Here is a 27,884-nt window from a genome sequence, read left to right as displayed (position 1 = left end):
AGAATGACTAATAAGTATTAATGGCCCATGACAAGAGAACAAATGCCGTTAGTTATCTTGATATATAAGGAATATTAGTAATGTTTGTACAGTTTATTCATGCAAATATTATTGGCCCATGTCAGCAGGGTCTAGGCTCATAGCTCAGGTCTCTGCCGCTCCTTCCAGATGTGCAGGGGTTGGGACTCCTAGGAACACTCCCCCGCAGCCCTGCGGAGCCAATCGGCACGGAGAAGGAGGGGCTCTGAGAAGGACACCAGTGCCGTCCAATGGACAGAGAATCGGGTCCGCTCCTGGCCAATGGGCGCGCTCCTCCGTGACGGTCGGAAGTGGTGAGGCGGCTTCGGGGGCCGTTGTTCAGCCGCGGTGGCTCACCGTAGAGGCTCAGTGTCGGCGACTTAGCGGATTTGCTTGGCGTCTCTCGTCTCGTCCCAGGTGAGAGAGGCGGTGGCCAGCGTCTGGGGAGCCTCCTGCGGGCTCCAGTTTTGGGAGGAGGCCGGCATCTCGAGGGTGGGCTTTTGTGGGCCCCTGGGATCGCGGGATTTCTCGTTAAAAAAAAAAAAAAAGAAAGATGCCCGCGTCGCGGAGTCTGTCCTGGCCAGTGGGAAAGGCCGTCCTTGCTCCTCTTTAGCGGAGCCTCGACAGCTCCGGCGGTACCGCCCCTTCCAGGCCTTGGCCCCGCGGGGCTGGGAGTCGGCCGTAGTTCGGAGCGGACGGTGGGCACCGCGCCCCGGGCGGGGCGGGGCGGGGCCCGAGTCCAGAGCTGCCAACCTGAGAGGGGCCGCGGGTGGCCTGGCGTGGGCTGTCGGCGGACGGACCTGGTTCGAGGCCCGGACTCAGAACCGTGCAGCGGCTGTCTTCCCCGGATTTCCTCTTGCGTGGTCTCTGAAATGGGGGTGATGACTTTTTCACCTCGTCGGATTGTGGTCTGGATGAAAAGACTGTCCACGTAAAAGCGTTTAGCCATCAGTAGTGTTAGTTGTTCAGTCGTGCCCGCCTCTTTGCGACCCCATGGACTGCAGCCCATCAGGCCCCTATGTCCGTGGGATTCTCCAGGCAAGGATACTGGAGTGTGTTACCATTTCCTTCTCCAGGGCATCTGTCCAACACAGGGATCGAACCCGGCTCTCCCTGCAGTGCAGGCAGATTCTTTACCGCCTGAGCCATCAGTAAACAGCCGGTAAATGTCGATTACGATCGGCGAAGCTGGTGCCCTCTCCACTCCCCATCGGGGATCACCCCTCCCCCTCGGGAAACTGCCTCCTGGCCTGTGGACCCTGCGGTGGTGTCCCCACCCACCTCGGGCACAAGGAAGTCCTGGGAGTCCTGGCCTTCGCCTAAGAGGGGCCTCCTTCTAAGGTTTAAAAGAAACTTCCTCTACCAAAGCGCTTCCATGCATTCGCTCCTTCACTCCTCCCAGTGACCCTTTCTGCGTGAGGAATCCAAAGGCCCAGAGAGGTTAAATCACACCGCTGCTGAACTGCAGAAGCAGAATTGACCCTCGGAGGGGACCAACTCCGAGCCCTGCGTGCCGCCCCAGCCCCCCTGAAGCTAGAGAACCGGGTATTTGACTCTTCAGAAGCTCTGACCCTGGCTTTGGTGGGATGGAATACAGCATGCCTAGGATCAGTCAGACAGCCCTGAGAAAAGTTATCAGGCTTATCCCTTTTGGGAACATGATTTAGTTTCATAGATAGGTGCTTCCTGTCACTAGTTTACATCACATCAGAGTGGATGTCGTTAATCTCCTCACTTCCTAGTTTAAAACGCTTCTGTGGTTTATTACTGAACCTGGAAAATAATCCAGTATTTTCTCTCCTACAGGATAAGGGCTTGAATCATCCCCCGTTCGTTATGCTCTTTCAGATCTACCTGTACTTTCTCTCATTGCCTGTTAGGCCCAGTGCCTGAGTGGGTTTTTCTCTGTTCCATCCTCTTATCTTCCTCTGCATGGATGGATCCTTGTGCTTCAGGTCTTTTTTTTTTTTTTTTTTAAATGTCATGTCCTCAGAAATGTCTTCCTTGACCACCCTTATCTAGAGTAGATTCCCTTCATTCAATCTCCATTAGTCTACTTAACTTTAACATCAAAATACTTGTCAGTTTCTTTGCTTATTTTCCCCTATCACTCAATTGTTGTTGTGTTAGAGATTGGACAATATATTTTGTTATTTTGTATTGTTAGGACTAGGGTACAAGTGGCACACGGTCTTAATTATGTTGAATGAACGAGTAGGTGTTTTGAAAAGTGTTAGTTTGGAAAGGTGTAAACCATTCAAGAACCCTACTAAGGCAGTATTTTAGACCATTTTTGCGTCATGGAAAGGGGTAATCTGAGTATTGTAAATACTGGTATTAAAGTTGCCAAAACTTTGCTTTCTGCGTTAACATCTTGTTTAGAAAAACGCAAAGACTTCATAGTGGCAAAATCTGGCAGACACTATTTCAGTGAAGTGATCAAAGTTAGCCTCATCTGTAATAATGACTGTTGACATCATGTGGTTTCTGATATAAATGCCCTGAGATGAGCACAACATCACTTCTGTGGTATTTTTGTCAAAAATGTATTAACCACAGGAAAACATCAAATAAATTCAACTTAAAGGATATTCTACAAAATAACTAGCCAGTAGATTTAACAAGGTCATGCACGATGAAAGACTGAAGGAATTGCTGGCGGTCTAGTGATTAGGGCTCCGTTCTTCCACTGCAGGAGGCATGGGTTTGAGGGTTTGGTCCCTAGTTGGGGAACTAAGATCCTACATGCTGCTCAGTCAAAAAAAAAAAGAAAGAATGACTGAAAAAATATCCCTGATCAAAGATGATTAAGGAGAAATAACAAATAAATGCAATATTGGACTCTGGATTGCATCCTGAACCCAAGAAAGGGTATTAGTGCATGATTTGTGAAATTAACTGATTGTAGATTAGTTATTAGTATAGTATTAGTGTTAGTTTCCTGCCCTTTGGTAATTTTACTATGGTTATTTATGATGTACTGGGTGAGAGATATGTGGGAATTCTTTGTGCTGTTTTTGCAAGTCAAATTACTTTTATTTTTTGTTGGTAATTGTTTCTGTTTGGCTGTTCTGGTTTTTCACTGCTCTGTGGGCTTTGCTCTAGTTGGCAGAGAGCGGGGCTCCTCTTTGGTTGTGGTGTGTGGGCTTCTCACTGTGGTGGCTTCTCTTGTTGCTGTTCCCGGGCTCTAGAACACAAGCTCAGAACTTGTGGCACAAGGGCTTGATTGCTCGGCACATGGGAGCTTCCCAGACTGGGGATTGAACCCGTGTCTCCTACACTGGCAGGCGGATTCTTTACCACTGAGCCACCAGGGAAGCCCTGCAAGGCAAGTTATTTTAAAATGAAAATAATCAGACCCAAGTGTGTTGGGTATTAAATGAACTGGCTTTGGTGACATTTTCTGTGCACTGGTGTGTGTGTGTGTGTGTGTGTGTGTTCATTCTTAAAACAGAAATGAAATGGAAAGATCCTACTTCTTCCTTTGTTGTTTTTTTAGGAACAGCTCAAGATGGCTGAATTTCTAAATGACCAGGACACTCGACTGTGTGACAATTGGTAAGAAATCGAAGAAATATTATTGGAATGAGGACAGTTCCGTAAACAGTTGGTTTAGTAGTTGGCAGGTTAAAATTGGAGCCATATAACATGTCATGCAAATATATGGGATTAAAGTTTTTTTAAAACAATTTTAGATAAAATTGCCTGTCTTAGAAATTCCACAAGGTGATTGGTTTAGGTAGCATAGAGCAGTGACAAGACTGATGGGATGGAGATGAGAGTTAGGAGTCTGGTTCCTACCGTGAATTAGTTAATGACTTTTGGCAAGTCACTTGACTGCTTTGAATCCTCACTTTTCTGACCTATAGGTTCAGGAATTTGTTTTTTGTCTTCCTGAAAAATATCATATGTTTTTTAAAGATAATAAAAATATAATGAAATGTTTGGACTAGAGCAGTGTTTTTCAAAGTGTATTGCAAGGACCTCCCTGAGTGGTTGCAGCGGCTGTCTTGAGGTTGAATGGGATCATGGTTTAGTGTGGACTTGGCTCTATGTGTACAGCAGAACAGCTCAGCTGTTTTTGTAAAGGATTTTACTGGAAGAATGTTCCATTGCTTTAAAAAAAACTTCAGTCAAAGTCTTTCAGCAGTCCCGCATGATTCCAGAACTGTTAGGAGAAGGGCTGGGTGCAGACTGGAATGTCAAGCTTTCTTATATTCGTGTGTTTAACTGACAAGAGTGACAAGAAAGAGCAACTCCTTTTCTGCTGAAATGAAACTTAGGAGTGCAGCTTGTAATCAGCTGATTTTCTGGTTGGGCTTTCTCAAGAACTTGGCATTTTAGGGATATCCAAGTTCCCTTACTGACAGCAAAAGAAAAAAGCAAAGCAGAACTACCTGTGCTATATTTAACTTACCAAATTGTGGTAGAAGGAGAGGCTGTTGAAAGATGAGCCTGATAACATTTTTGCTTTCTTTCTTCTTTTTTTTTTTTAATTGCCTTTTGCTTCCTCCTCAACTTCTCGGCAACATTAGGATACAATCAGAGCAACTGCTGGTCACAATATTCTTTCCCTGCATAAAATTAAGATTTTATTTCTGTGAGAATGTCTTGCCTTATAGGGTATTTTTTTGGTACTGTGCCAGCCTTATAGGGTATTTTTTTGGTACTGTGTCACTGTCCCTTTCACCTTTAAAAAAAACTATTTTAGCTCTGTTTAGGTTTTATGTATACAGTTTCTGATGCAAGTGTAATAATCAATTATACAAATAATCACAAGAAAACCTTGTGTTTTTAGAAAGAAACAGACATATTGGCTTTAACATCAATTAAGAGATTCTTATTTTTTCAGTCCACTACATTTTGAAGGAATCTCAAACCTAGGACAGTATATAAATGTCCCTATGCTAAGGGACTTTTTTTAAAAAAAAGAAAGGGTAAGTTAATGGAAAGCTAATGAAAACAAGGTTATTCAAAGCCAAAGCAATTTAAAGAAAAAAGGTAGATTAGCATGGAAACCTGACCAAGCCAGTACAATCTGCCCATCTAAGTAGCCCTGTTTAAATTCCAGGTTTTAAAATTCTGTCTTTAGAGCCATATTCCTGTTGTTCCCTAAGAAAAGTTAAGGTGCTCATCAGAGTATGCACTGTAGTTAAACTTCCTGGGCCAGGAAAAAGAATAGTTTGTTGTGATTGAAAGTGGTTGTTGTTGTTGTTGTTTTGCATGTTACCTCTTTTCTTACTGTTTTGTCCATTGATGGGAGAGTTTGAATCTCAAAAACAGAAGCTTCAGTGTTAGAAAACTTTGACTTCTTATTTTTGCATGGTTCTGTGTCATTTGGAAGCTTGCTGGGGACTTTTCTGGAAACCTTGGAAAATAAAATTTCCATTTTTTGGAAACCTCAGAAAATGAAATTTCATCTCTAACTTGGCTAGTTCTTCCTTGGGGCTTTTAGCAGTTTTATCTAGAATTGAATGTGTTCTCATTTAAAACATCTTAATTTTATCTGTAGGTAGGAGGCAAGTATATTAGTATTTTGTCTCTCTTTAGAACTTTTGGTGGGACTACCTTGGCAGCTAAATTGTAAAAAAAGTAACCATCAGGTAACCATTTTGTGTAATTATTGCAATTGTCTTTTATCTTCTTTCAAGGTTTCCCAAAAGGTGACATTGTAAATGCTCTGTGATCTTACCTGACAACTGCTTTTGACTCTTGCTTCTTTATGTCATGGTCCTTAATATTTTTAACCCTAAAGCTTTTAGTGGCATTATACATGTAGAATGAATGCTCTGTGCCAGTACATTGTCCTGAAGAGCCCTGTAAAATAAAGGCCAGACACTTACTTTCTTGACTTTGGCTGTTTAAAGAAAATTGTTGTCAAAATTACCAAAAAAGAATCTAGACTCTCAGCACTGTAAGATGTAATTGCTGGCTTTAATTTTTTGTGGCATCTGTGAACACAGGATTTGCAATCAGGACATGGCTTTGCTTCCTGCGCTTTGTCAGTATACAGTATTTAACTGTTGACTTATAGTTGAGGTATTTTTAATGGTTTTCAGTTTTTTACCATTTTATGATACTAATGAAAATCTTCATAATCCCAAGAGTGGAATTACTGGTCTTTAACAAGTAATTTAATGACAGGGTCTTTGTTTTATTAAACGCACTTTAACTGTTAATGGTCCTAGAAATAGAAATGCAGTTTTAGACTGTTTAAAAGCAGTGGTTTTATATTACCACCAGCAATCTGTTAAGAGTACTAGTTTCATAACATCTTTAATAGTAGGATTTAGTAATTTTGATATTTATTAGTTTAATAGATTTAGATGATAACTTTGATTTATAGCTCCTTCCACTGTATATTTTAATATTCTTCAGTTTTGAAAGACTTAAGCTGAATTAATTTAAAACTGACAATTTCCTTGGAAAGCTGGGAATTTTGGTAAAATAAGGAGACGTTAAGGGTGTCGAAGCGTTGGTAGTTTCCCTCTTATCCGTCTGAGTTTTCTTCCTATCTCTCACACTTGATTGTTACTCTGTGTCCCCTTCCAGTTTTGTTTTGAGAGCTGCCTCGATGACTAGGGTACGAGTGACATCAAGGTACATGCCTTGATGGTTCTACCTTTGGATGAAAATGAATTTATATATATATTTTTGGTGTCTTAGTCTTTCAGATTGGGAGTATGACTAGCTGGAGGCACACCTGTCATCCTACTTTGAAATGTTTCTTAGACTATGTCTGAAGATGAAAACTATAAAAGAGAAACGATCTGCAGCTTGATGTGGAAGAAGGTCTCTGTAGTATTCAGCTTCAGGGGTGAAACAGGTTATTACAGATTTGTTGTGTAACTGTCTGTATTTATCCTGTTCAGTGTTTTGTTTTCTGAAAATTTATCCTAGGTGACATACTTACAGGTACATTCTTTTCATGTTTCCTTTAGTTAGACTGAAACTGGAGATTTCTAATGGTCATAACCGAATGAGTAAAAGGAAGGCCTTTGAATGTTACGTGCCTCTAGTTTGAGTGTATGTGTACTCTGGGGGAGGGGATTCAGGATTTCCTTTTGGTACATCTCTGCAGTAAAGTTTATACCAACCCAACCAGAGAGCTTGTTCCCAGTTCATGTCCAGCCTGCTTTGAAAGACATGTGAGACATAAAGGGGGCAGGATCCCTTCCCCACTGACTGTCCCAAAGCTGGCGTCTGCCCTTTTTGGTTTGACTTTAGTGGCATAAAATCTAATGTGATTAAAGGTAACTGAGACTGAAAGTAAACGGTAGATGTTGTGGTTTTTTTTATTTATTAAAAAAAAGTAATCTTAGAGTGGATCGTTGTGCTTTGGAGCATGGATGGTTTTGGAAAAGCCTAGCTCAGCTAGCTCCTCATGGCATCTGACTTCATGTTGTTGGTTGTGATGAACTCTGACGTCTAGAGAGTGAGGCTGAGCTTTTAGAGGTTGTGCACAGCACTGAGAACTCAGTGTTGCTTGAAAGACTGAAAACCTCCAGGAGTTAATTCTTGGAAAGCAGGGGCAGTAACAGTCACAGAGCTTATTTGTTAGGTCCTCACTAAAGAGAAGTAATGGAGTCTGAAGATTGGACCAGACAGATTTCCCTGTGATTCCTCTGGGCATAGATATCAGTAATTCTTGCCTTTTTCTTTGATCTATTTCTGTAGCAAAAAAGAAATTCCTGTGTTTAACTTTACCATCCATGAGATCCACTGTCAAAGGAACATTGGTGTGTGTCCTGTCTGCAAGGAACCATTTCCCAAATCTGACATGGAGACGCACATGGCTACAGAACATTGTCAGGTGAACCACCACGCACTCAGATGTTCAGAAGCGGATTAGACTTGCTGTTGTGTAACAGCAAGTGAGCGTGTTGTCACAAAGCCCATTTACTCATTCTTGCTTCCTACCCTAGGTGACCTGCAAGTGTAACAAGAAGTTGGAGAAAAGGCAGCTAAAGAAGCACGAGGTTGGTTTCCCTGTACCGTGAAGGGAATCACCATGGGGCCAGTCCTGGGGAGATTACAGAGCCGCCTGCAGAGCAGAAAGCCAGGCTTGTGGAGTCTTTGTTCTCCGCCAGCGCCAGGCACACTGCCTCTCAAAGCCTGTTTGAGCCCACTTGAGACTTCAACTGTCTGCTGCCAGATCTGACTGCACGGCCGCTGTGCCTCAGGCTCAAGCCCCAGAGCCTTTGGAACCGAGTCCTTCCTGCTGGGGTTTGACTGTTGGCAGGCTCACTGGGTGCTAAACCAAGCCTGGGATGGCCAGTGTGGTACAGCCTCTTTAGCACACAGCCTGCCTTCTTTCTTCTAATTCCATTTTGACTTCTTGATCGCTTGGGTGACATGCTATTTACACCCAAACAAATTCGCAGTATTTGACAAGAGAGAACATAGTATCATTTGGTCTCTAGTTGAGATAAAATTGGGCATAGTTGGATAAGTGTGGTTTTCTTAAATTAATTTTTGGCTGTGCTGGGTCTTTGTTGCTGCACTCCGGCTTTCTCTAGTTGTGGGGAGTGGGAGCTGCCCTCTTGGGGTGTGCAGGCTCCTCACTGCCGTGGCGTCTGTTTTGGAGCATAGACTCTAGGACGTGCCCACTTCAGTAGTTGCGGCCCATGGGCTCAGTTGCCTTAAGGTACTTGGGATCTTCCTGGACCAGGGATTGAATCTGTGTCCTCTGCACTGGCAGGGCGATTCTCCACCACCTGACCACCAGGGAAGCCGTGTGTGTGTGTACGTGTATATGTGCGTGCGTGCGTGTTTGTGTATGTGAAGTCACTCAGTCGTGACTTTGCAACCCCATGGACTGTAGCCCACCAGGCCCCTCTGTCCGTGGGATTCTCCAGGCAAGAATACTAGAGTGGGTTGCCATTTCCTTCTCCAGGGGATCTTCCCAACCCAGGAATCGAACCCAGGTCTCCCGAATTACAGGCAGACGCTTTACTGTCTGAGCCACCAGGGAATTCTGTGTGTGTGTGTGTGTGTGTGTGTGTGTGTGTGTGTGTGTGTGTGTGTATTTTGAATGAACATAAACATATTCACCAATTAATAAATCCCAACAACTGTTTAGTTGGTGGTCATGCAGGAGTGTGTATATATATGTAAAAATTCATTAAGGTATGTACTTACGATTTGTGCATTTCATTCTATGTACCTGAAAAAAGCTATTAACTTATTAATTTATAATTTTCAAAGGTGATTCATAGTCAATGTAGAAAACTTTGAAAATATAAAAACAACTACTTCAAGACCCCAAAGCTCAGAGATAAACATCTTATAAATAATTTGGCACTCTTTCATTGCTTTTTCTAAGCATTTGACCTACATTTTATTAGGCTAGGGAAGTCCCTTTGTTGATGATTCTTGATTTATTTGGTTAGTTTAAAGGTAATATTGGGACTTTCCTGGTGGTCCAGTGGCTAAGACTCCACTCCCAATGTAGGGTGCCCAGGTTCGATCCCTGGTCAGGGAACTAGATCCCATATGTGGCAACTAAAGATCCTGTGTGTGGCAACAAAGACCTGGTGTAGCCAAATAAATAAATGAATAAATAAATATTTTAAAGAGAACCAAAAAAAAAGCCAGTGCTACATACAAATGTGCAGATTAGAAAAGTCAGTGTCTTTTTAAAGGACAATCACTTTTCCTCGTTGCCAGGTACTTAAATCAGAGTACTAAGGGGAAATTGGTCTGGGGGAGCTTTGACAAGCATACGGGAATTGCTCTGCTTTTGCTGTTTGCCCCTGGACTTTGCTGGCTGATTTTGGGTTCCTTTGTAATGTGTACACAAGATGACGATAGGGTGGCTTTAAGTAGTGAATAGTTTCCTCATAAGATTTTCTTTCCCTTTGTAGAATCTGGTGGCAGGACAAAGAGGGAAGCTGTGACTTAAATACATAGAAAACCATGGCAGGCAAAGCTAGGGCTGGAAGAGAATATTTTTGTAAATACTTTTTGCTTTCCTTGCCCTATGCAACAGCATGACCTCTCTTAGGAATATTAACTGCCTCATTATTCTGTTTTACAGGAGACTGAGTGTCCTCTACGGCTTGCCCTTTGCCAGCACTGTGATCTGGAACTTTCTGTTCTCAAACTGAAGGACCATGAAGATTACTGTGGTGCCCGGACGGAGTTATGTGGCACCTGTGGGCGCAATGTCCTGGTGAAAGATCTGAAGACTCACCCTGAAGTGTGTGGGAGAGATGTGGAGGAGAAGAGAGTCGAGGCTGCCATGCCACCTAATGCGTATGATGAATCTTGGGGTCCAGATGGGATCTGGATTGCGTCCCAGCTCAGACAGATTGAGGCTCTGGACTCACCCATGAGGCTCCCTCGAAGGCCCCTGAGAGCCTTTGAATCAGACCTTTTCCAAAGTAGAACCACCAACCAAAGGAGCATGACAGCCCAGTTTCCAATTCAGAATAATCTATGTGAGTTGTGTCTGGGAATAGAAACCTGGAATGGTCTCAGGATCTGGGCAAATGGGAACAGGGCTTTGGAACCAGATAGATCTTAATTATAGAAACCTGACTGTAACATGAGGAAGAATACTTAACTTTCCTATAGAACCTCTTTGCTATTGGATTATTGTTGGGTGACAGTGCTGTTCATAGCTGGCATTACTGAGTGTACCCTTGTGTGCCTAAAGGCATTTACAGAGTGCTTCACTTGTGTTAATTCATTTAGTTCTCGCAACAGTTTTCTGAACGTAGGTAAGTGGCAGAGCTGGGGTTTGAATTCAGGCTGTCTGACCTCATGCTTTAAACCGTTCTGCTATCATGTAGAAAGTGTGTTAGTCACTGAGTTGTGTCCGACTTTTTGTGATCCCATGGACTGTAGCCCATCGGTTCCTTGGTCCATGGGATTTTCCAGGCAAGAATACTGGAGTTGGGTTGCCATGCCCTTTTCCAGGGGATCTTCCCGACCCAGGGATTGAACGCTGGTCTCCCACATTACAGGCAGACTTTTTACTGTCTGAATAGAAAATACATATAAAATGCTTAGCACAGTGCCTGTTTCATAGTTACAGCTTATTTATACTACTTACTAATAAAACAATTAGAATAATAATTGAGCCTTTTATCATGGCAGTCTTAATGTTTGGATTCCTGTGAGCACTGTAGGGCTGGGCCTCTTTTGTTCCTGCACAGATTCCTGAAAACCTTAAATATTTGCTAGGCCTGGACTTGAACTAAGGGATGGGAGCATCTAACATTTCTTAAATACTAGTTGTTGTTTCTTTTTCCCCCCTCAGTGGAAGAACAAGAAAGGCAGGAAAGGAATAGAAGCCGGCAGACGGCCAAAGAACGTGGTGAAGACAGTGCAAATTTGGACTTCATGTTGGCCCTCAGTCTGCAGAATGAAGGCCAGGCCCCCACCTTGGCAGAGCAGGACCTCTGGAGGGTCATATATGAGGCAGACCAGTCCCGTGAAGGTCCCAGCACGCTGAATGACATCAGGGGTGTGTTTGTTTATTCTGCACTAGCCTCTGTCTCTATGTCACAATTCATATAAGATTGCAAGTTTTTCATGAGATAGATTTTGTTTTTTTTAATTTCATTTATTTGCTTTTCTCAACTCTCTTTTTAAAAAATTGTCAAGAATAGTAAGTACAGTGACTATCTATTAATATATGCCCCTCATTTATATTCATCAATTTTAGCATTTCCACTTATCTTTATATTTCTTTCCCCCTGAGCCATTTGAGAATAAGTTGCCGACATAACATTTTATCCCTAAATGGTCATAAGATGTATTTCTTTAGAACAAGGGCATTCTCCTATGTGAACACAATACAAATATCACTTTCAGGAAAGTTCCTTACTTATACATAGTGTCCTTGAGAGCTGTTTAATTTTGTTTTGAAATCCAGGATTATGCATTATACATTTAGTTCTTTCTAGGTTCTTTTAGTCTGGCTTCCTACCCTCTTGCTCTTTTTAAAGAACGTATCTGGTTGTGGCTGTGCTGGGTCTTTGCTGCCGCGTGTGGGCTTTCTCTGGTTGCAGCGAGCAGGGGCGACTGTGGTGGTGGCGTGTGGGCGTCTCTCAGCGGGAGCTGCTCTTGCTGTGGCGCACGGGCCTCAGTAGTTGTGGCGCACGGGTTTACTTGCTCAGCGGCATGTGGGATCTTCCTGGACCAGGGATCAAACCTGTCTACTGGTGGGTGAATTCTCAGTCACTCTGCCACTAGGGAAGCGCCCCTCCTCCTCTTTCCTTTCTTTCGGCATTTTTGAGGAGTCCAGGCCTGCTGTTTTGTAGACTCCTCCTTTCTCAATGAAGATGTGTCTGATTCTTTTTCCACGTGTAAGTTCATGTTACAGTTTTGGCAGGAGTGCCATACAGGCCATGCTGTGTCTTTCTCAAGACGTCAGTTTGTCCTGTTTGTTAGAGTGGAGTCTGTCAGATATCTCCACTGTGCAGGTAGCCTTTTTGCTTCGTATTAGCTGTGTGTAGGGTGCTGTTTCTAGATTGCTGGGGAACAGGATACTCATAGTCCTATCCAGCAGTTTTAGAATTCATTGATGTTTCTTGCGTGAATCAAGTAGTATTATGGCAGTTGTAAAATGGTAATTTTTATATTTCCTCTGTTCTGTATTTATTAGTTGTCCTTCATCTGTAGAGAACTTTGGTCCCTCACCCCCATTTAAAACCAGTTCTTTTTTTTTTAGTATCATTGGATTAAAACTAAGTTTTTAAAAATAAAAGTTGGATTATCAGCAGTGAATCACCCTTTGGGTCTCTTGTTTAGAGAACAATATGTTTGAGAAAGGCATGTCGTATTTAAAATGCTCAACTTACAAGATTTTAGGGACCTGAAAATTAGGCAGCTCTCAGTAGTGGTTTTTCTTCATGTCACTGTAAGAATAATGACCTTAAGGACAGTAGGATTAACTTTGAACATTTTGTTGATTTAGAATAGGAATTGGTCCTGGATCCAGATATTTAAGTTTGAGTCTTTCTTTTTCTTTGGCCAAGCTGCATGGCATGTGAGATCTTAGTTCCCCAACCAGGGCTCGGACCTGAGGATTTAGATTGGTGAAGAAAGTAACATTTTAATAGCGCAGTTGTGACAAATGAAGACTCTGGATTCAGTGTGGTTTACTTTCTCCTTTCTTGCTCATTTCTTAGATTGCCTTATTGACTTTGTTCTTTGTTTGCATGTTTCATTCTGGAAAGATCCTGCGTGAATGAATGGTTTGGAATTTATATTCTCTTGTAGTAGTTGCCCTGGAAATTTCAACATACTTATTTAACTTAGTAAAGTCTAAATTCAGTCCACCTCCTCACACTTCTCTTGGTTGACACAGTAAGCTTAGAATGTGGATCATCCCTTTATGACTTAAATGCCACTGATGGATGTTAGTGTTCTCTGTTGCTTTCCTTTTAACATCCTGATGTAGAGTTTTCTTGTTTATATACTCATATTTATCATTTTGTGTATTATGTGTTCACCATTTTCTTTGCTCACCCTTGCTTCCTTGTTTCTTCAGATTTCCTTTTAGGATACATTTCTTCCTGAGGTACATTCTTTATAAGTTCTACTGCAAGTATCTGTTGATTATAAAGACTGTTTGGGTCTGAAAATATATTTTGTCTTCATATTTAATAGTTTTAAGGAAATCAGATTTTCCTGTCGACCCCTCCTAAGGGGTATAAAAGGTTGTGGTTTTCACTTTGAATCTGTGTGGCCTGATACCTAGGTGCAGTTGACGAGACCATGTTGCCTTGTGAATTTTGTGAGGAGCTCTACCCAGAGGAACTGCTGATTGACCATCAGGTGGGTTGTGAGTTACTTGAGGGCTTTAAGCTTTAAGGAAGAACGTGTGCAGGCCATATTGGTGTTACAGAACATGTGAAATCTTGAGCAAACTGATACAACTCTTGTGATGAGAGGAGCAATTGTGTTTTTTCTTTTTCTTTTTTTTAGTATTTTGGTTTTTTGGCCCGTGCTGCACAGCATGTGGGATCTTAGTTCCCCATCTAGGGATTGAACCGGCACCCTTGGCCACTAGTGAAAGCATGGAGTCCTAACTACTGAACTCCAGGGAAAATCCAGTAGTAATTGTGTGTGCCTCACATGTGGGTGTGAGAATTCGGCCTCATTCTCTCTGGGCAAAGTAACGTTCATGCCAGCAGGCCCAGTTGCTGCATCCAGTCTGTGGAGATACTGTACGTTTCTTGAGACCATCTTGTAATCAGCTCTCATCTCATGCCATGTTTGATTTACAGGAGCCCTGCTGAAGTCCCTGCAGTTCCTGGGAGGGCTAGGGGTCTGTTTTGCTCTTTACTTTTTCTGCCTGGACATGTGTGGCCTTTTACCCGTCTCCTTAACACACCCAGCCACACAGACCCCTCGCTCACACACTTGGTTCAGACACGACTCTCAGGAAAGTATCCTAGGGAGTGAGTGCTCTGAAAGCTAGGCCAGAGGGCCCATCAGTGTGCTCCCCAGACGTCCTGCGCCCATCTCTCTCTCAGCCCGTCACCCTCACCCTGTGGCGTGGCCTGCTGACCCCGTTGGTCGGTACCACTAGGTGGAGTTCCTAGAGGACAGGAACTTGGTTTCTTGGTTTCTGAATCTCTTACTACGTGGTGTATGAAAGGTGTCAGGTAGTTTTTGAATGACTGAAAGTTCCTGTGCTATTTAGGAAGGATTAGAGAATAGCCTTTGTGCTGGAAGAGTGGCTCCGATGGGGGAGGGAGCGCCTTTCCCTCTCAACGTTCTTACTCTGATTTGGTTTGACCTAGTCTGGTACTTCCACGGCTAGTAAGTGGTCCCTGTGCTCTGGGTGGAACACGCATTCCCCTATATGTGGAACAATACAGCATTTGAATACATCTAGTATTTGGTTTGGGAGCAACATAAGAAAATCCATTCACAGGGATAACAAAGAATATATGGGCCTCTCTTACTGTATGTCTGTGGAAAGAATCTTGAAGCTTTTCAAATTAATTTAGAGAAAATAATCACATAAAAACACACTTAAAAAAATTAAAACAGTACAGAAATGTTTAAAGTAAAAGCAGAGTGAGTGTTTCATCTGTGTTCCCCTGACCCTTTTTAGTCCTTTTCCCAAATATTAATAAGCATTATGAAAATGTTGGGACTTCCTGAAAATATTTTTGGAATTTAGTTTGTTCCTTACCTTCTGTTTTTGTTTTTTTTCCCTTTGTTTTGTTTTAACCTGTGTTTTTTGAGACAGACAAGCTGTAACCCTTCATGTGCCTTACCTCCGCTCAATGTGGGCAGCACTTCCCCCCAAGGGGTGGAGGACCCTGATGTTATCTTCCAGAAGCTGATGCGACAGTCTGCAAGTGACCAGTTTGAGTCTTTGATGGGCTTCAGCAGCTCTCCTCCTGTGGAGGAAAGCGTTGTCATCCCGTGTGAATTCTGTGGGGTCCAGCTGGAAGAGGAGGTGCTGTTCCATCACCAGGTGAGAGTCCCTGAAGAGCCGGGCACTTGTCTTGTCCCCTTCATCCTGTGGGAGTGAACCTGAGGCCTTCAGAGCCGAGAAGGCCTCTCTGGCCTTGAAGTTGCATGCATACCTGATCTGGCTACTGGCCGTGTCCTGTTTTGTGAGCTGAGGTACACAGTAGCTCAGGCCTTTGGACTTTGCCTGCCTTCTGGCAGTGGAAACCGTTGTATCACGAGCTGCAGCTGCGGGAGCCAGGTAAGCAGGTATGGAGGGCTTGCCAGAGAGTTTAGAGGAGTCCCCCTCAGGTCCCTGACAGTTTCTGCTCTTGACCATGTGTGTTCTTCCTGTTGGGGCGGCATTTGTATCTTGGCATTCCAGGAATCTGGAAGCTGATTCTAGCTTTGCCCTAATGGTTGGCCTCCAATGGGTCCCAGCCCCTCACAGGGGATGCCTGTGAATGAGGGAATTAGACTGGATGATCTGAAGTCCTCTTTCAGCTTTCCCAGTCTGGGATTCCAGTGTCTTAGTGGAAGATATGTTTTCTGCCCAGTCTTGTTTGTTATGGGAGTGAACACTGAAGGTATTTCAGAGGCGTTTGTGTAATTGATGCCACAGAGCTGTTGCTAGAACACCACACGTTTCATTTCTGAAGTAACACTTATGCCTTTGGATCAAGCAGTAGATAAGTAACTGCTATTGTCCCCTAGAAGAGACCACAAAATAAGCAGTGGTGCCAACATTCCGTGGTCAAAATGTAGGCAGACCTTTCTGGGCTCCCAGGATCCGCCTTCCTTCATCCCTGCGCAGATCAGAGTGCCTCCTGATCTTCCTGACCAGGCAGTGCTAGCAGGAACGACTGCTCTGTTCCAGATCGCTTCCTCTTGCTCCCAGGCCCTTCCTCTCGGTGGTTGTCAAAGTCATCCTGTCCCATTGACACCACCCTGCCACCCTCCTACCCACCATCAGGTGTTTTCCGCCAGCCCGGTGTTCCTTTCCTCCCAGTGCTTCATCTCATAGGAATGACTGGGTACTAATTCTGGTTTTTCTTGTTAGGACCAGTGTGACCAACGCCCAGCCACAGCAAACAACCACGTGTCGGAGGGAATCCCTAGCCAGGATCTCCAGCCTCGAGAGACCTCATCAGAACTGCCCAAGAGGCGTGTCCGACACCAGGGTATGGGCCAGGGCTGTGCCAGGGCTGCGCCAGGGCTGCACTTCTCATCAGCTACTCTAATGGGGTTTACCTGCACCCTGAATTAGCAAGCGCAGTACAAGTTCACTGAGGACTCCCTTGGGGCTAGTTGTGGTCCTGGGTTAGACTCGGCTGCTTTGGGGACAGCCATGAGATATGCTTAGCATCAATACTTACTCAGCTGCTGGTCCCTGTCAGTACACTTAGTGGATGACTGGGAGGTAATTTTCACACCTTACCGTGGCTGCCCTGGGCCCCTGCTTCTGGTTGAAATATGCTCACCTAGAGTAGGGTGATCAAAATTATCCTCAGTATTCTTACAGTCTCGAGACTAGGCAAGTAAACTGTTTTTGAAACCCAGTCACTATTAGAAACCCAAAGCCAGTTAGAAGTGATTTGTCAAAGTTTGCTTATGCACTGCTGTTGACTAGTTGGTGAGGACTTAGGTGGTAAGTGTACAGTGTGGGTTAATGTTCTCAACCCTGTCCTGCAGACACGGGTCTCAGCATCCTTTAGGGACGAGGCAGTCATCTTTTACCCAGGATCTTTTGTTCTTGCCCCGAATCCAGCACTAAGAGCAGCCTTTCCCCTGAAGCTGGTGCTCTTTTCTCTTCTCAGGAGACTTGTCTTCTGGTTACATGGATGATCTCAAGCAGGAAACGGCTAAAGGGCCTGCCTACCCTATCCCCTCTAGCCGACCCCCTAACAATACGACAGTTCCTCCTAACCGCCTGTCAACGTCCACATCAGGCCCCAGGCCTGGGTGCCAGCCGAGCCCTCCTCGCGCTCTGAAGCTCAATAACTTAGACAGCCAGGGTGTCCGGGGGCACAGTCGAAACAGCCATAATGGGGCTCTGGCTCCTGGCCACGTCCCAGCGGCTTACCCTGCTCGGAGTCTCTACCCAGAAAACCTTGTGCCCTCTTTCCCCCGTGGGCCTTCAGGGAGATACGGAGCAAGGTAAGAAACACTGCTTGGGAGGAGAGCTTGGGGGTAGCTCAGGAGAATGGAAGCGTGGATTTCGCTTGTATCGTGGCCTGATTGATCATGTCCGTTTGCTCGCTGAGGCTTTTATTTACTCTCGGCTGTGCTGGGTCTTCATTGCTGCACAGGCATTTCTCTAGCTGCAGTGAGCAGGGGCCATTCTCCGGCTGCGGTGCATGGGCTTCTCACTGCAGTGGCGCCTCGTTAAAGGAGCACGAGCTCTAGGAGCGCAGGCTTCAGTGGTTGTGGCGCGTGGGCTCAGTAGTTGTGTCTCCCGGGCTTGGTAGTTGTGGTGCACTGGCTTAGTTGCTCTGAGGCATGTGGGATCTTCCTGGACCAGGGATAGAACCCGCGTCTTCCTGCATTGGTAGGCGACTTCCACAGAGCCACCAAGAAAGTCCCTTTGTGGTTTTTTATTCATTCCTTTTATCTTCTGGAGAGCTGCTTTTGTCTGTCTCCACCTGTTTCTGTCCTGAGTTTCCTGACTTTGGCTCAGGGGCATCTCAGGAATGAGTTTCCAATCCTTTTCTTTCAGCGGTAGGAGTGAAGGTGGCAGGAACCCCCAGGTCACCCCCACAGCTGCCAGCTACCGCAGCAGAACTGCAAAGGTGAGAGGGGTCCAGCCCGTAAAGCTCAGTGAGGACTCCGGGGGGGTGGGCTGGTGTGGTCCTTGAAGTCAGAGAAGCTGCTGGGCCTCAGGCTGATGGCAGCTGAAGGACCCCTCTCTGGCTCTTGAGGAGGTGGCTTCATAGAAGCCTGGCATTCTGGCACTCTTCAGGAGGATCGTCCTTCTTTCTTTCTGTGTAAACCTTGTTTTGTTCTGTTGTCCATCAGGCAAAAACCCCCAAGCAGCAGGGAGCTGGGGATGCAGAGGAGGAAGAAGAGGAGGAGTAACAAGTGTCCACAGAGAACTCGCGCGCTGGCTCCATCTTCTCCGCACGACTTGTCACGGTGCAGCCCTGCCCCTTGGGCTCTGTGGGCAGGGGCGACCTTTCAGATTTTAACGTTTTCTAGGTTATGGCCATTTTGTGTCTTTTGAGATTGTGCTGTGGGAGTTTGGGGGTTTGAGGGAGGGTTGGCAGGGAGGCTGTTGAGAATGTTTCAGCTTTAGCTGCTGCCTTTGACAGCACAAAAATGTACATTAGGGCCCTTTGCCCCACCAGGGCTTCATCTTTTGACAAACTGTCACCGTCGCTTCATGGTGCTGTGGGGTCCTGGGGGGAAAGAGGGAAGGTTCTGGAAAGCTGGTCCCACCAGTGAGGTGATGCTCTTCCTGTGCTGGCCTGATTTGGGACCTTGGGGGTAACGTCTCGTGTGTCCTGCCCATCCCCACTCTAGAATTTGGGCTCTGGGGTGCGTGGAGGAGCTTTGGTAAAGTGTTCAGGCCAGTTGTAGTATGTGTTAGGAACAAGGCTCTTGGAGATGAGTTTCAGGTGAGTGGACTACGGGCTTTGTTTTAATCTGCTTCTTTGGCATCTGGCATCACTGCCTTCTGTTTCTGAGGGGAGCACGACCTCTTTGTCTTCACTGCCTTCTGCTGGAGAAGGCCAGGGGCTCCCTGTGCCCTCCAGAGCCATGCTGGGTTCTGCCTTAATCAGGACTGAAGCCTAAACTCGTGGTTGGCTCTGAAAACCAAGAATCAGAGCCCCCTCCCCTTTTTATTTTACTATTACTGTTATTATTAACATCCTTGTAATAGAAATAAACTTTGTACTTGGAGTTCAGCTGAGTCGTGTGGTTCCTTCTGCTCCGCACTCTTTGGAGTGCAGGCGGACCAGGGCGCCTGGAGTCAGCTCTGCGGAACGAGGGAAGGTGCGCCTTCTCAGAGAGGGCCAGTCGAGATGCGGCTCTTCTGCCTCTTCAGAGTTAGGGGAAACTGACAGGTGGCTGCAGCTCTGGGCTGATTGGGGAGGGCTGGGGGCCACCCCCAAACAAAGGGGAGGGGAGGTTCCTCAAAAGCCTCAATCCCGACTTGCTGAGCCTTAGCAAAATTATCCATCACCCCTGGCACCTCATACTGTGCACCAGAACATCTAGCACTGTAGGCCATTTTGACCTCATTTGTTTTCCTCTCAACAACCTAATAGGAGTGGGAAAAGTAGGAAGAATTGCTCCAATTTCACATGTGGAAACGGGTGACTTGTATAAGGCTATGCCACTATTAATTCGTGGCAGCCAGGACTCATCTGGATCTGAGTTATATCGAGAAAAAGAAAAAGGAGGACCTCCCTGGCAGTTCAGTGGTTAGGGGTTGTGGGTTCCATCCCTGGTCCGGGAACTAAGACCCTGCAAGTCGTGTAGCATGGCCAAAATAAATGATTTTTTAAAAAGGTTATTCCCATATAGCTTTCTGGTCTGCGGTTACCATGAGGTTTTGATATAGTAGTCTGCATATATACAAGACTATTTTAAGTTGCTGATATCTTAATTTCAAATGCGTTTTCTATGTCCTGCATTTGTACTTTCCTTCATACTTGCTGGTTTCGAAATTCTATTTGTTCATGGATGGTTTTCTACCCTTACTGTAGGTTTGCCTTTGCCGGTGAGCTTTCCCATTCATCATTTGCTGTTTTCTGGTTTTGCCCTTTTCCAGCTAGAGACGTTCTTTTAGCATGTTATAAGGCTGGGTTGGTAGTGCTGAATTCTCTGAGCTTTTGCCTGTCTGTAAAGCTTTCAATTTCTCCACCAAATCTGAACGAGAACCTTTCTGGGTAGAGTATTCTTGGTTGTAGGTTTTCCCCCTTTTCTTCCTGCAGTGGAAGCCCGGAGTCTTGACTGCTGGACCCCTCGGGAAGTTTGGTGCCGTGTTTCTACTGGATTTACACCTAGGAGTGGACTTGCTGGTCTCAGAGGAGGAACCAGAACAACTAAAGCAGGTGTAGGGTCCATTCCCCCCACAGTGCACGAGAGTTCTCTTGGTTCCACGTCTTCCCCAACCATGGTGCTGTCTTTCTAGCCCTCTTGCTGGTGGTGCAGTATGCTCATTGTGATTTTAATTTGCATTCCCCTGATGTAACTAATGAGACTGGATATGTTCTCATTGTTGGATGGTGTAATTCTGAATATATTCGCGACAACTTTTTAAAAAGGAAATGGCCTCCACCATCCTGGCCAGCTGAAACTGCAATACTTTGGCCACCATATGCAAAGAACTGACTCATTTGAAAAGACCCTGATGCTGGGAAAGATTGGAGGTAGGAGGAGAAGGGGATGACAGAGGATGAGATGGTTGGATGGCATCACCAACTCAATGGACATGAGTCTGAGTAAACTCTGGGAGTTGGTGATAGACAGGGAGGCCTGGCGTGCTGCAGTCCACGGGGTCATAAAGAGTCAGACACGACAGTGGCTGAACTGAACTGATCCGGCCAGCAGGAGAATCCTAGATGTGACAACGGAGGTGTCTTAGTCTCTAGCTTCGTGTGTCTGATAGTCTTCTCTCTGCTGTGAGTGGCTGTGTTTTGCTGTTTCTAGCACCCTGAAGCAACAAACTGAAGAAAGGAAAGTTGCTTGTTCCTCATCCAATAGGGTTCTTAATCTTCGTATAATAAATACGTAGGACACAACCACTGTGAGCATTTATTGAGTTCAAAGAAGGTGGAGTCAAGAGAATGAGAATTAAGTGGGTCTGGTAGTCTCCTGAATGCAAACCAGAGGGCATGTATGTATATGTGCGTGTGTGTGTAGGGGGTGTGTGGTGTGGCGGGGAGTATGTGTGTGATGGACACGGGACAAGAAGGCAGAGCATTGATCTTGGATGGTAGTTCTGAGCTAAGTCTTTCCCTCTTCCCTGCATTTTCCTTTTGCACAAAGTAGTTCTAAACCCACTGCCTGTGCCCAAAGGAGGACATGTGGTCTAAGAGGGGACCAGACTCTTCCAGTGCAACTATCCACTTGAGGAAAATCCTCACACCAGATGAGAGTATAACCAGCTCCAGGACAAGGAGTGGGCAAGACCTGCAGGGGTAGGTTTACCTTTGACCTTGGATTTCCATCCCTTCGATCAGACTTCCTATATGAAAACCAGAGAGACTTCCCTGGTGGTCCACTGGTTAAGACTTCATGTTCCAATGCAGGAAGTGCAGGTTCCATCCCTGGTTGGAGAGCTAAGATCCCACATGCCAAAAACCAAAACATAGAAAAAATATTGTGACAAATTCAATAAAGACTTTATAAAAAGGTCCACATCAAAAAAAAAAAAAGCCCACAGATTTAAGGGGTCGAGTCGGGGAGCAACAGGTCGTTTATAAGCATAATGAGTTAAGAATCACACCAAGTGCAAAGAGACCATAATAATTAGAAACACTTTTAATTTCTAGCCTCTTGGTGACCCTCAAGCATCAGAGCCATTCAAGGATGTTGGCCTTTTTGAATGTTCTCAGCAAGAGTAGATGACCACACAACTCTTAAGGTAAATAAAAATTAGATGAAGGTTATTTATTGGTGTGACTTTTCCTGTCGTGAGCTTCCTTTACACAGCAGTGGTGTAAATAGCATCAAATTGAATGAAAAGTTTGTTAGATGCAACCATAAATAATTATAATAAATATACATCAAGTAACTTTACAGCACACATTTTTTAGGGCCAAGGTTTGGATCTGTCTGGACCTTAATGTGTTCTCTGGGAGAAGCAGTCGTGTTAGCAGCAGATACCTTACTCACAGCTGTCATCTAGTCAAGAGATGGGCCAACAAAAGCTTCCTCTTGGGGAGGTAGCTGACAATTCAGAGTCCATTCAAGGGATGGGAAGGATTGGGGGGTGGAGAGACAAAGATTTAAAAATACAGGGAGGAAAAACCACTTTTAGTAAATCTAAAGGCTCTTTCATTATGCAGAAATGAAATAAGAGGATCCTTGTTGTCAGGACTATGTCCTGGTGAGACCCCCCCAAGTCAAGGGGGCTATTGCCCCCGGGAGGCGGTGGCCGACCGTGTTCCTTCCAATCAGGGAAACTGCTGGCAGGCATCTCCAGACGTGACTGATCCTGCATCAAATGTAACTGATGCGACTGGAACAATTCATCCAGGTTTATCCTTTCCTTAGGTCAGGGAATCATTTCTAAAATGGTCCTTAATGCATTTCCTAAGAAGAACAGGGAGGCGGTGGATGCTAATGCTTTTAACTCTAAAATCCATACCTTTCCAACAGGCCAGGGCCACAGCCGAGAAAGGAAGAGCAAATCCTGTCTCTCACCAGCATTCACACTCCAAAGCCTTCTAGACAGCACTCACGCAGAACTTCCAATATTCACAATATTTTACAATAAATACAGTGATGTGATTTTGCATGAACTGGCAAGGTCCAAAAATGACAGGGTCCAAGAGGATGGTGTATGCTGCTCTCGAACAAAGTACCACTGGACAAGAGACCTACTAGGGCACAGATGCGCTGGGGCTGCGGCAGCTCAGCCCTGGTACACACTCACGTGGGGAAAGGAGAGGGTGCAGGGTGGGCCTGGCCAGAGGGCCGGAAGGACCCTGGTGTCTCCATCTGGACTTGAAGGTCTTAATCACTGAAGTAGACCCCAAATGGAGCAGAGCACCTCAGACAGCTCTTTTGAAAATGGGGTGTGGCCTTTCTGCTGCTCCTCACATCACTAAACACCGTAGTGAGGAAGGGCCGTTTCTGAGGACGGAAGGGGTCGGGTGGGGTAGGGGGGCAGGCCAGAGTCATGTGCTTTCATGTTCAGAGTCCCGGAAAAATGCCCCCACTTGAGCTCTGTCCCTTCAGCTCCCGGGCTCCTCTCAGCTCCTGAGCTGAGATGTACCTGGCCTGACTCTGTGGACTAAGGTCAGGAGGGATCCCTTCAGTTGTCCGCTCCTAAGCGGCACTCAGTGGGAGCCTGTCAGACTGGGTCCAGGAGAGTCGGAGAGCAGAGGGTTGTCTGGGTGGGAAAGGAAGGGCAAACCACGGTGGGCTTTTCCTTAGAAAAACCCAGACCGTAGACAAGTCTACAGCCGGAAGATCAACACACAAACCTCCCTATGTGTGTCTCCTATGTTTGGGTCACTGGCCCAACCATTTCAAGTTGGAAGGAGGCCTGCAGGAGCCATGTCTGGCAGAAAAGCCAGCTCGAGGTGGAAGGCAGGGCTGGCCACAGACTTGTCTGTGGAGACGCGAACAGGGTGCTCTGCGGGCTGAGAGCATCGCACTACTAGCTTCCTGCTGGGCGGTTCTGTGACGCAGCATCAGAACCCGGTGGCCACGAAGGAAAATGTCCAGGAAGATCAAATGAGACACGAGCTGTCTGGGAACTAAACTATCCTACAAACATACCACAAACAGGTAGCAAAAGAACCAACCCATCACGAAACGTACAAATACATAAGGTTAAGTCTTCCAGGAGGCCCTGGAGTGTGGACAAAAGTTTGGAAAAGCAAAATGTCGCCAACTCCTCACGCAGGGCCCCAGAGGGGTGTGCCCGCAGCAGCAGGCTTCCCAAGCCGGTAGAGCAAAGCCTCGGTGACAGCCTAACTTTGGCTTCCTCTCCTCAGCCACTCAGGGGGTCTTCGCGGTAGTGAATGGCACAACGTAGTTTCTCCAGCATGATTTCCAGCGAGGAGTACTGGGGAAGCTTGATCATGAACATGCAGGTCTCCACTCGGATGTAGCGAGAATCTGGGGAACCTACAGGAGAGACCAGCGTTAGAGCGAGGACCCCAGGTTTGCCTCTCTGGGCAGCTCTTAAGACAACCCCAAGGCCCAGTTATCGGCGGGGGGCGGGGGGAGGGTCTGGGAGGCTGGGGTAGGGCAGGAGGAGATTCTGGGGGAAGAAAGAGCAGCACAGGACCCAGATGGCTGACCTGTGACAGGCAAGTCTGGCCAGCAAAGAGTTTTGTTTGGAGTTTTCAAAAATTAAATTTTTTGCTGCATTTATAAGTCAAAAGATGACATTTCTGGATTTTAAGCTTTTGAAAATCTCAAAGGATATGTCAACTTTGGGCCTGTACTGCCACTTGGCGAAAAGTCAGGTTTGGGAAGCACATGACCCCCTCCCACCCCCACCACCCCTGCACCTCTCATTTACATTTGGGGTGTGGTGTTCGGGGGTACCTGTCCATTGTCCTTCCCCCTTCGTGCAGGGCCTAGCAGCCCCAGCTCCAAACAGGGCCCGAGTGTCCTTGCTTGGAATGTGACAGGGAAGGCCAGTACCTGCTGTGCCATCTGGGGGGGCAATCTTCATGGGGTACGGGGGCACATGGGCCGTGTCAGGACCCCCGTCTTTGCAGGGGCAGGTGAATGGGATGCGCTCCTGGTTGCAGGCAAACTTGATGAACTTGCACAGCTCCTCCTGGGCAAACATCTCCAGTGCCCCCCAGAAGAACTCGATGTGCTGGTCGGTCTCCATCAGCCCCACCTGGTACATGGTGTGGGCCTGTGGAGAGAGGCCCCAGATGTGAGCAGGCCCGAGCCTCTGCTACCCCAGCCTCCCGCCCAACCCCAGGCTGGGCCCAACCCCAGGGCGCGGTGATGACCGCAGGACACAGGGAGATCACAGCTATGACAAGGACTGCAAAGGCAGTGGTGGTAAGAGTCTGCGTGACTCTGGCCCACCCGCCAGGCTCGGCAGCAGGGGTTCTACCTACGTTACCCCACTGACCCCACTGGGTGGGTCCTGCCGCTGCCCGTTAGAGGTGAGGTCTCTTGGGCAAGGTCTCCCAGCTGGCATGGGTGAAAGCAGGCCACGCTGAGCAGTGGAGGGGCTTCGCCTCTGGTTGGTGGCTTAATTCACAGGCTCTGGAGGCAGGTGACCTGCCATTTCCTGGCTGGGTGACCCTGGGCAAGTGACCTCTCTCAGTTTCCGTTTACTCAGCAGTGAGATAGGGATGAGCACGGCTCCTCTCTTACATAAGGGGTACAGAGCGCCAGGACACGCAGTATTGTATAGATGACAGGCCGCATGCACCCACCAACCTGGCCCGGCCACCAACCTTCAGGAACTCGAGGTTGATGTATGGCAGGCCGCAGGTGCGCAGCTCCATCTCCAGCGGGCTGAGCGTGGTGAGCAGCTGCAGGGGGATGATGGCCCCAAGGCCCGCGCGCACAGCCGTCACACACTCCACGTTCTGCAGCTCACGCAGCCGCAGGCTCCGGATGGCGGCCGCATAGATGTCCTTGTTCTCCCACCTGGGGCATGGGCAAGGGATGACACTCAGGAGGCTGCTGGCAGCATTTCCTGGACCTCCCAGGCCAGGCAGCTCAGGGAATTCCTCTCCTGCTCTGGGTGTCACCCGCCCCAGAGCCAGTGTTCTGAATACAGTCCTTCCACTGAAGATACTCCACCATCTTTCCCGGCGCCCCGTCCTGCCTCCTGTCTTCCCCCGGGAAAGCCGCCTGGCCCCGTCCGAGGCCCTGCACTCACGCCACGGGGATGTGCCGGCCGCGGCTGCACAGCTCCACCTCCTCGCCGGTCATGGTCAGGTAGGTGAACCGGCAGCAGGGCTTGTTGGGCCCCTCAGGGCTCTCAGTGGCCAGGTGCTGGGAGGCGATCTCGGCACACAGGGCCTCCAACTCCGTCTCGTCGTTGATCTGGAAGGAGGGCATGGCAGAGCGGGGCTGACCACTGCCCTGCTCCCCAGATCCCCAGTGATAGAACCTCATCCCCGTTTGGGGACAAACATTGGGTATTTTGGGGTGGGGCTACCCTGGCCACCATGAACAGGTAGGTGGCACTGGCCTGGACCGTCAGCCATGCCCTCGATTCAGGGTTGGGCACTGACCAAGGCCTGGCTAACAAGACCAAATTACACCCTCCCTTTCACTGGTGCGGGCACGGCTGAAGGAGGGTGAGCCTTGTACTGCTGGGGCATCCTGAGACGAGTCATTGATGATGTTATTTGGAGCACCTGGATTCAGCTCTGTCTGAAGCCCAATCTATATCTATACTTTCAGTTTTAAGGTCAAATCATTTTTTAAAAAAGTTTTCCTAAGCTGGTTTGAGCTGGGGTTTCCTGTCACTTGTCACCAGAGAACCCTGACTTAATCCCATCTGTGGAAGGTACACAGGCCACCCTCCACCGTGCGGCATACTGAAGTGCATGCGGGGCCACCCAGAGAACAGCCCTGTGGCTCTGGGGCGGTGAAGGCTGCGGGCACCCCAAAGGAGGTTCGTCTGCTTTCCCCGCCAACCCTGGGGTGGTTCTATCTCCCGGCACCCTCTGGGGCCTTGCCTATGCCCTCTAGATGGAAGCCTTGGCTGGACTGTCTGCCTGGACACCGTCTTACATCCCTTGCCTGCCTCAGGTTCTTGGTGCCCACCCACGGCTCTTGGGAGGGCCTCTCAGAGCAGCGCCTGGCAGTGACTCATAACCCCCAGCCCCTGGGGGGTGTCCTGCTTTGACCCTTTAAGCAATGCATTGTGGGCCACTTTCTGCTGAGAAGTCAGCCGCCATCCCAGCCCTTGGGTTTGCAGCTCCTGTGTACCGGCTGCCCTCAAGTGGCAGCTAAGGAGATTACAGAGAACCTGGCAGCAAGAACCTGCCCCCTACCCTGCCAGGGACCTCAATCTGTGGGGGGGAGGGGTGCGGGGGGGCTCAGTTGACGCCTCCTCCAGCAGACACGGGGCAGGGGCACTGTTCCAGAGCCCCGCGGCCCCCCAGAAAAAAAAATGCGCTTTTCACTTACACTCTCAAATTTCTTGACGTAATTGTAGGTGAGTACGTCTGCTTCCTGCAGGTCTTGGTCAGGGTCCAGGGGCTCGCCCACCAGTGTCTTCCAGAAGGAGGGCAGGAGGTCCAGGGGGAGGGGGACATCTGCTCGGATGGCGATCCCTAGCAACTGGCCCAGGAAGTGCAGCAGCTGCTCCTCCCCGTAGGTGATAGGGCTGGGGGTCAGGATGTACTTGCCCTGGAAGCCGAGGCAGGGGTGAGGGATGGACCACAGCGGCTTGTGGAAGGCGCAGAGCTGAGCCCCCGCCCCTCAGGGAGCTGCCCGCGGGGCTCAGGCCCCATGTCTCACCTTGTTTTTGTTGACGGAGGAGCTGGGGCACAGCAGGAGAAGGGAGAGTGAGGAGCTCTGCAGCTCTCTGCACACCTGCCACAGGAAGTGGCGGAAGGAGCCGCCTGTGGGACAGAAGGGGACCTCTCAGAACCCCTGCCCGCAGGCCCTGTCCCCACTGGGACACCCTGACCCCACTGGGACATCAGCCACTCTGCCCCCCTGCACCAGGGCTTCACTGAGTGGAAAGAACCCGCCCAAGGGCTGAGGGACCTGGGTTCAAACCTGAGGGACCACTAACTGGCTGGCGGCTCCCAGGGAACCTC

At 47.5% G+C, this 27,884-nt stretch overlaps 2 protein-coding genes across 2 annotated transcripts in view; one reads left to right on the top strand and one right to left on the bottom strand.

Annotated features, from left to right (window-relative positions):
- The first annotated feature begins 348 nt into the window (after window positions 1-348).
- On the top strand, window positions 349-19,225 carry TRAFD1 (TRAF-type zinc finger domain containing 1). Its single transcript, XM_068989774.1, has 12 exons — window positions 349-435; window positions 3,518-3,576; window positions 7,696-7,831; window positions 7,944-7,997; window positions 10,058-10,460; window positions 11,285-11,491; window positions 13,733-13,809; window positions 15,236-15,466; window positions 16,502-16,622; window positions 17,259-17,598; window positions 18,158-18,230; window positions 18,457-19,225. The coding sequence occupies exons 2-12, from the start codon at window positions 3,530-3,532 to the stop codon at window positions 18,514-18,516; spliced, it is 1,749 nt and encodes a 582-aa protein (XP_068845875.1). The 5' UTR covers window positions 349-435; window positions 3,518-3,529; the 3' UTR covers window positions 18,517-19,225.
- Window positions 19,226-21,982: 2,757 nt separating this feature from the next.
- HECTD4 (HECT domain E3 ubiquitin protein ligase 4) overlaps window positions 21,983-27,884 on the bottom strand; it is a 166,237-nt gene continuing 160,335 nt past the window's right edge. The window contains exons 71-76 of the mRNA XM_068989575.1: window positions 27,580-27,683; window positions 27,247-27,468; window positions 25,985-26,151; window positions 25,554-25,749; window positions 24,775-24,997; window positions 21,983-24,249 (exon numbers count right to left, since the gene is read on the bottom strand). Coding sequence (XP_068845676.1) covers window positions 24,113-24,249; window positions 24,775-24,997; window positions 25,554-25,749; window positions 25,985-26,151; window positions 27,247-27,468; window positions 27,580-27,683 — 1,049 coding nt within the window. The 3' untranslated portion in view covers window positions 21,983-24,112. The remainder of the gene's footprint in view (window positions 24,250-24,774; window positions 24,998-25,553; window positions 25,750-25,984; window positions 26,152-27,246; window positions 27,469-27,579; window positions 27,684-27,884) is intronic.

This window comes from Capricornis sumatraensis, chromosome 17 (assembly GCF_032405125.1).
Source record: "Capricornis sumatraensis isolate serow.1 chromosome 17, serow.2, whole genome shotgun sequence".
NCBI classification, from domain to species: Eukaryota; Metazoa; Chordata; class Mammalia; order Artiodactyla; family Bovidae; genus Capricornis; species Capricornis sumatraensis.
This window is presented reverse-complemented; position numbering and strand designations above follow the sequence as displayed.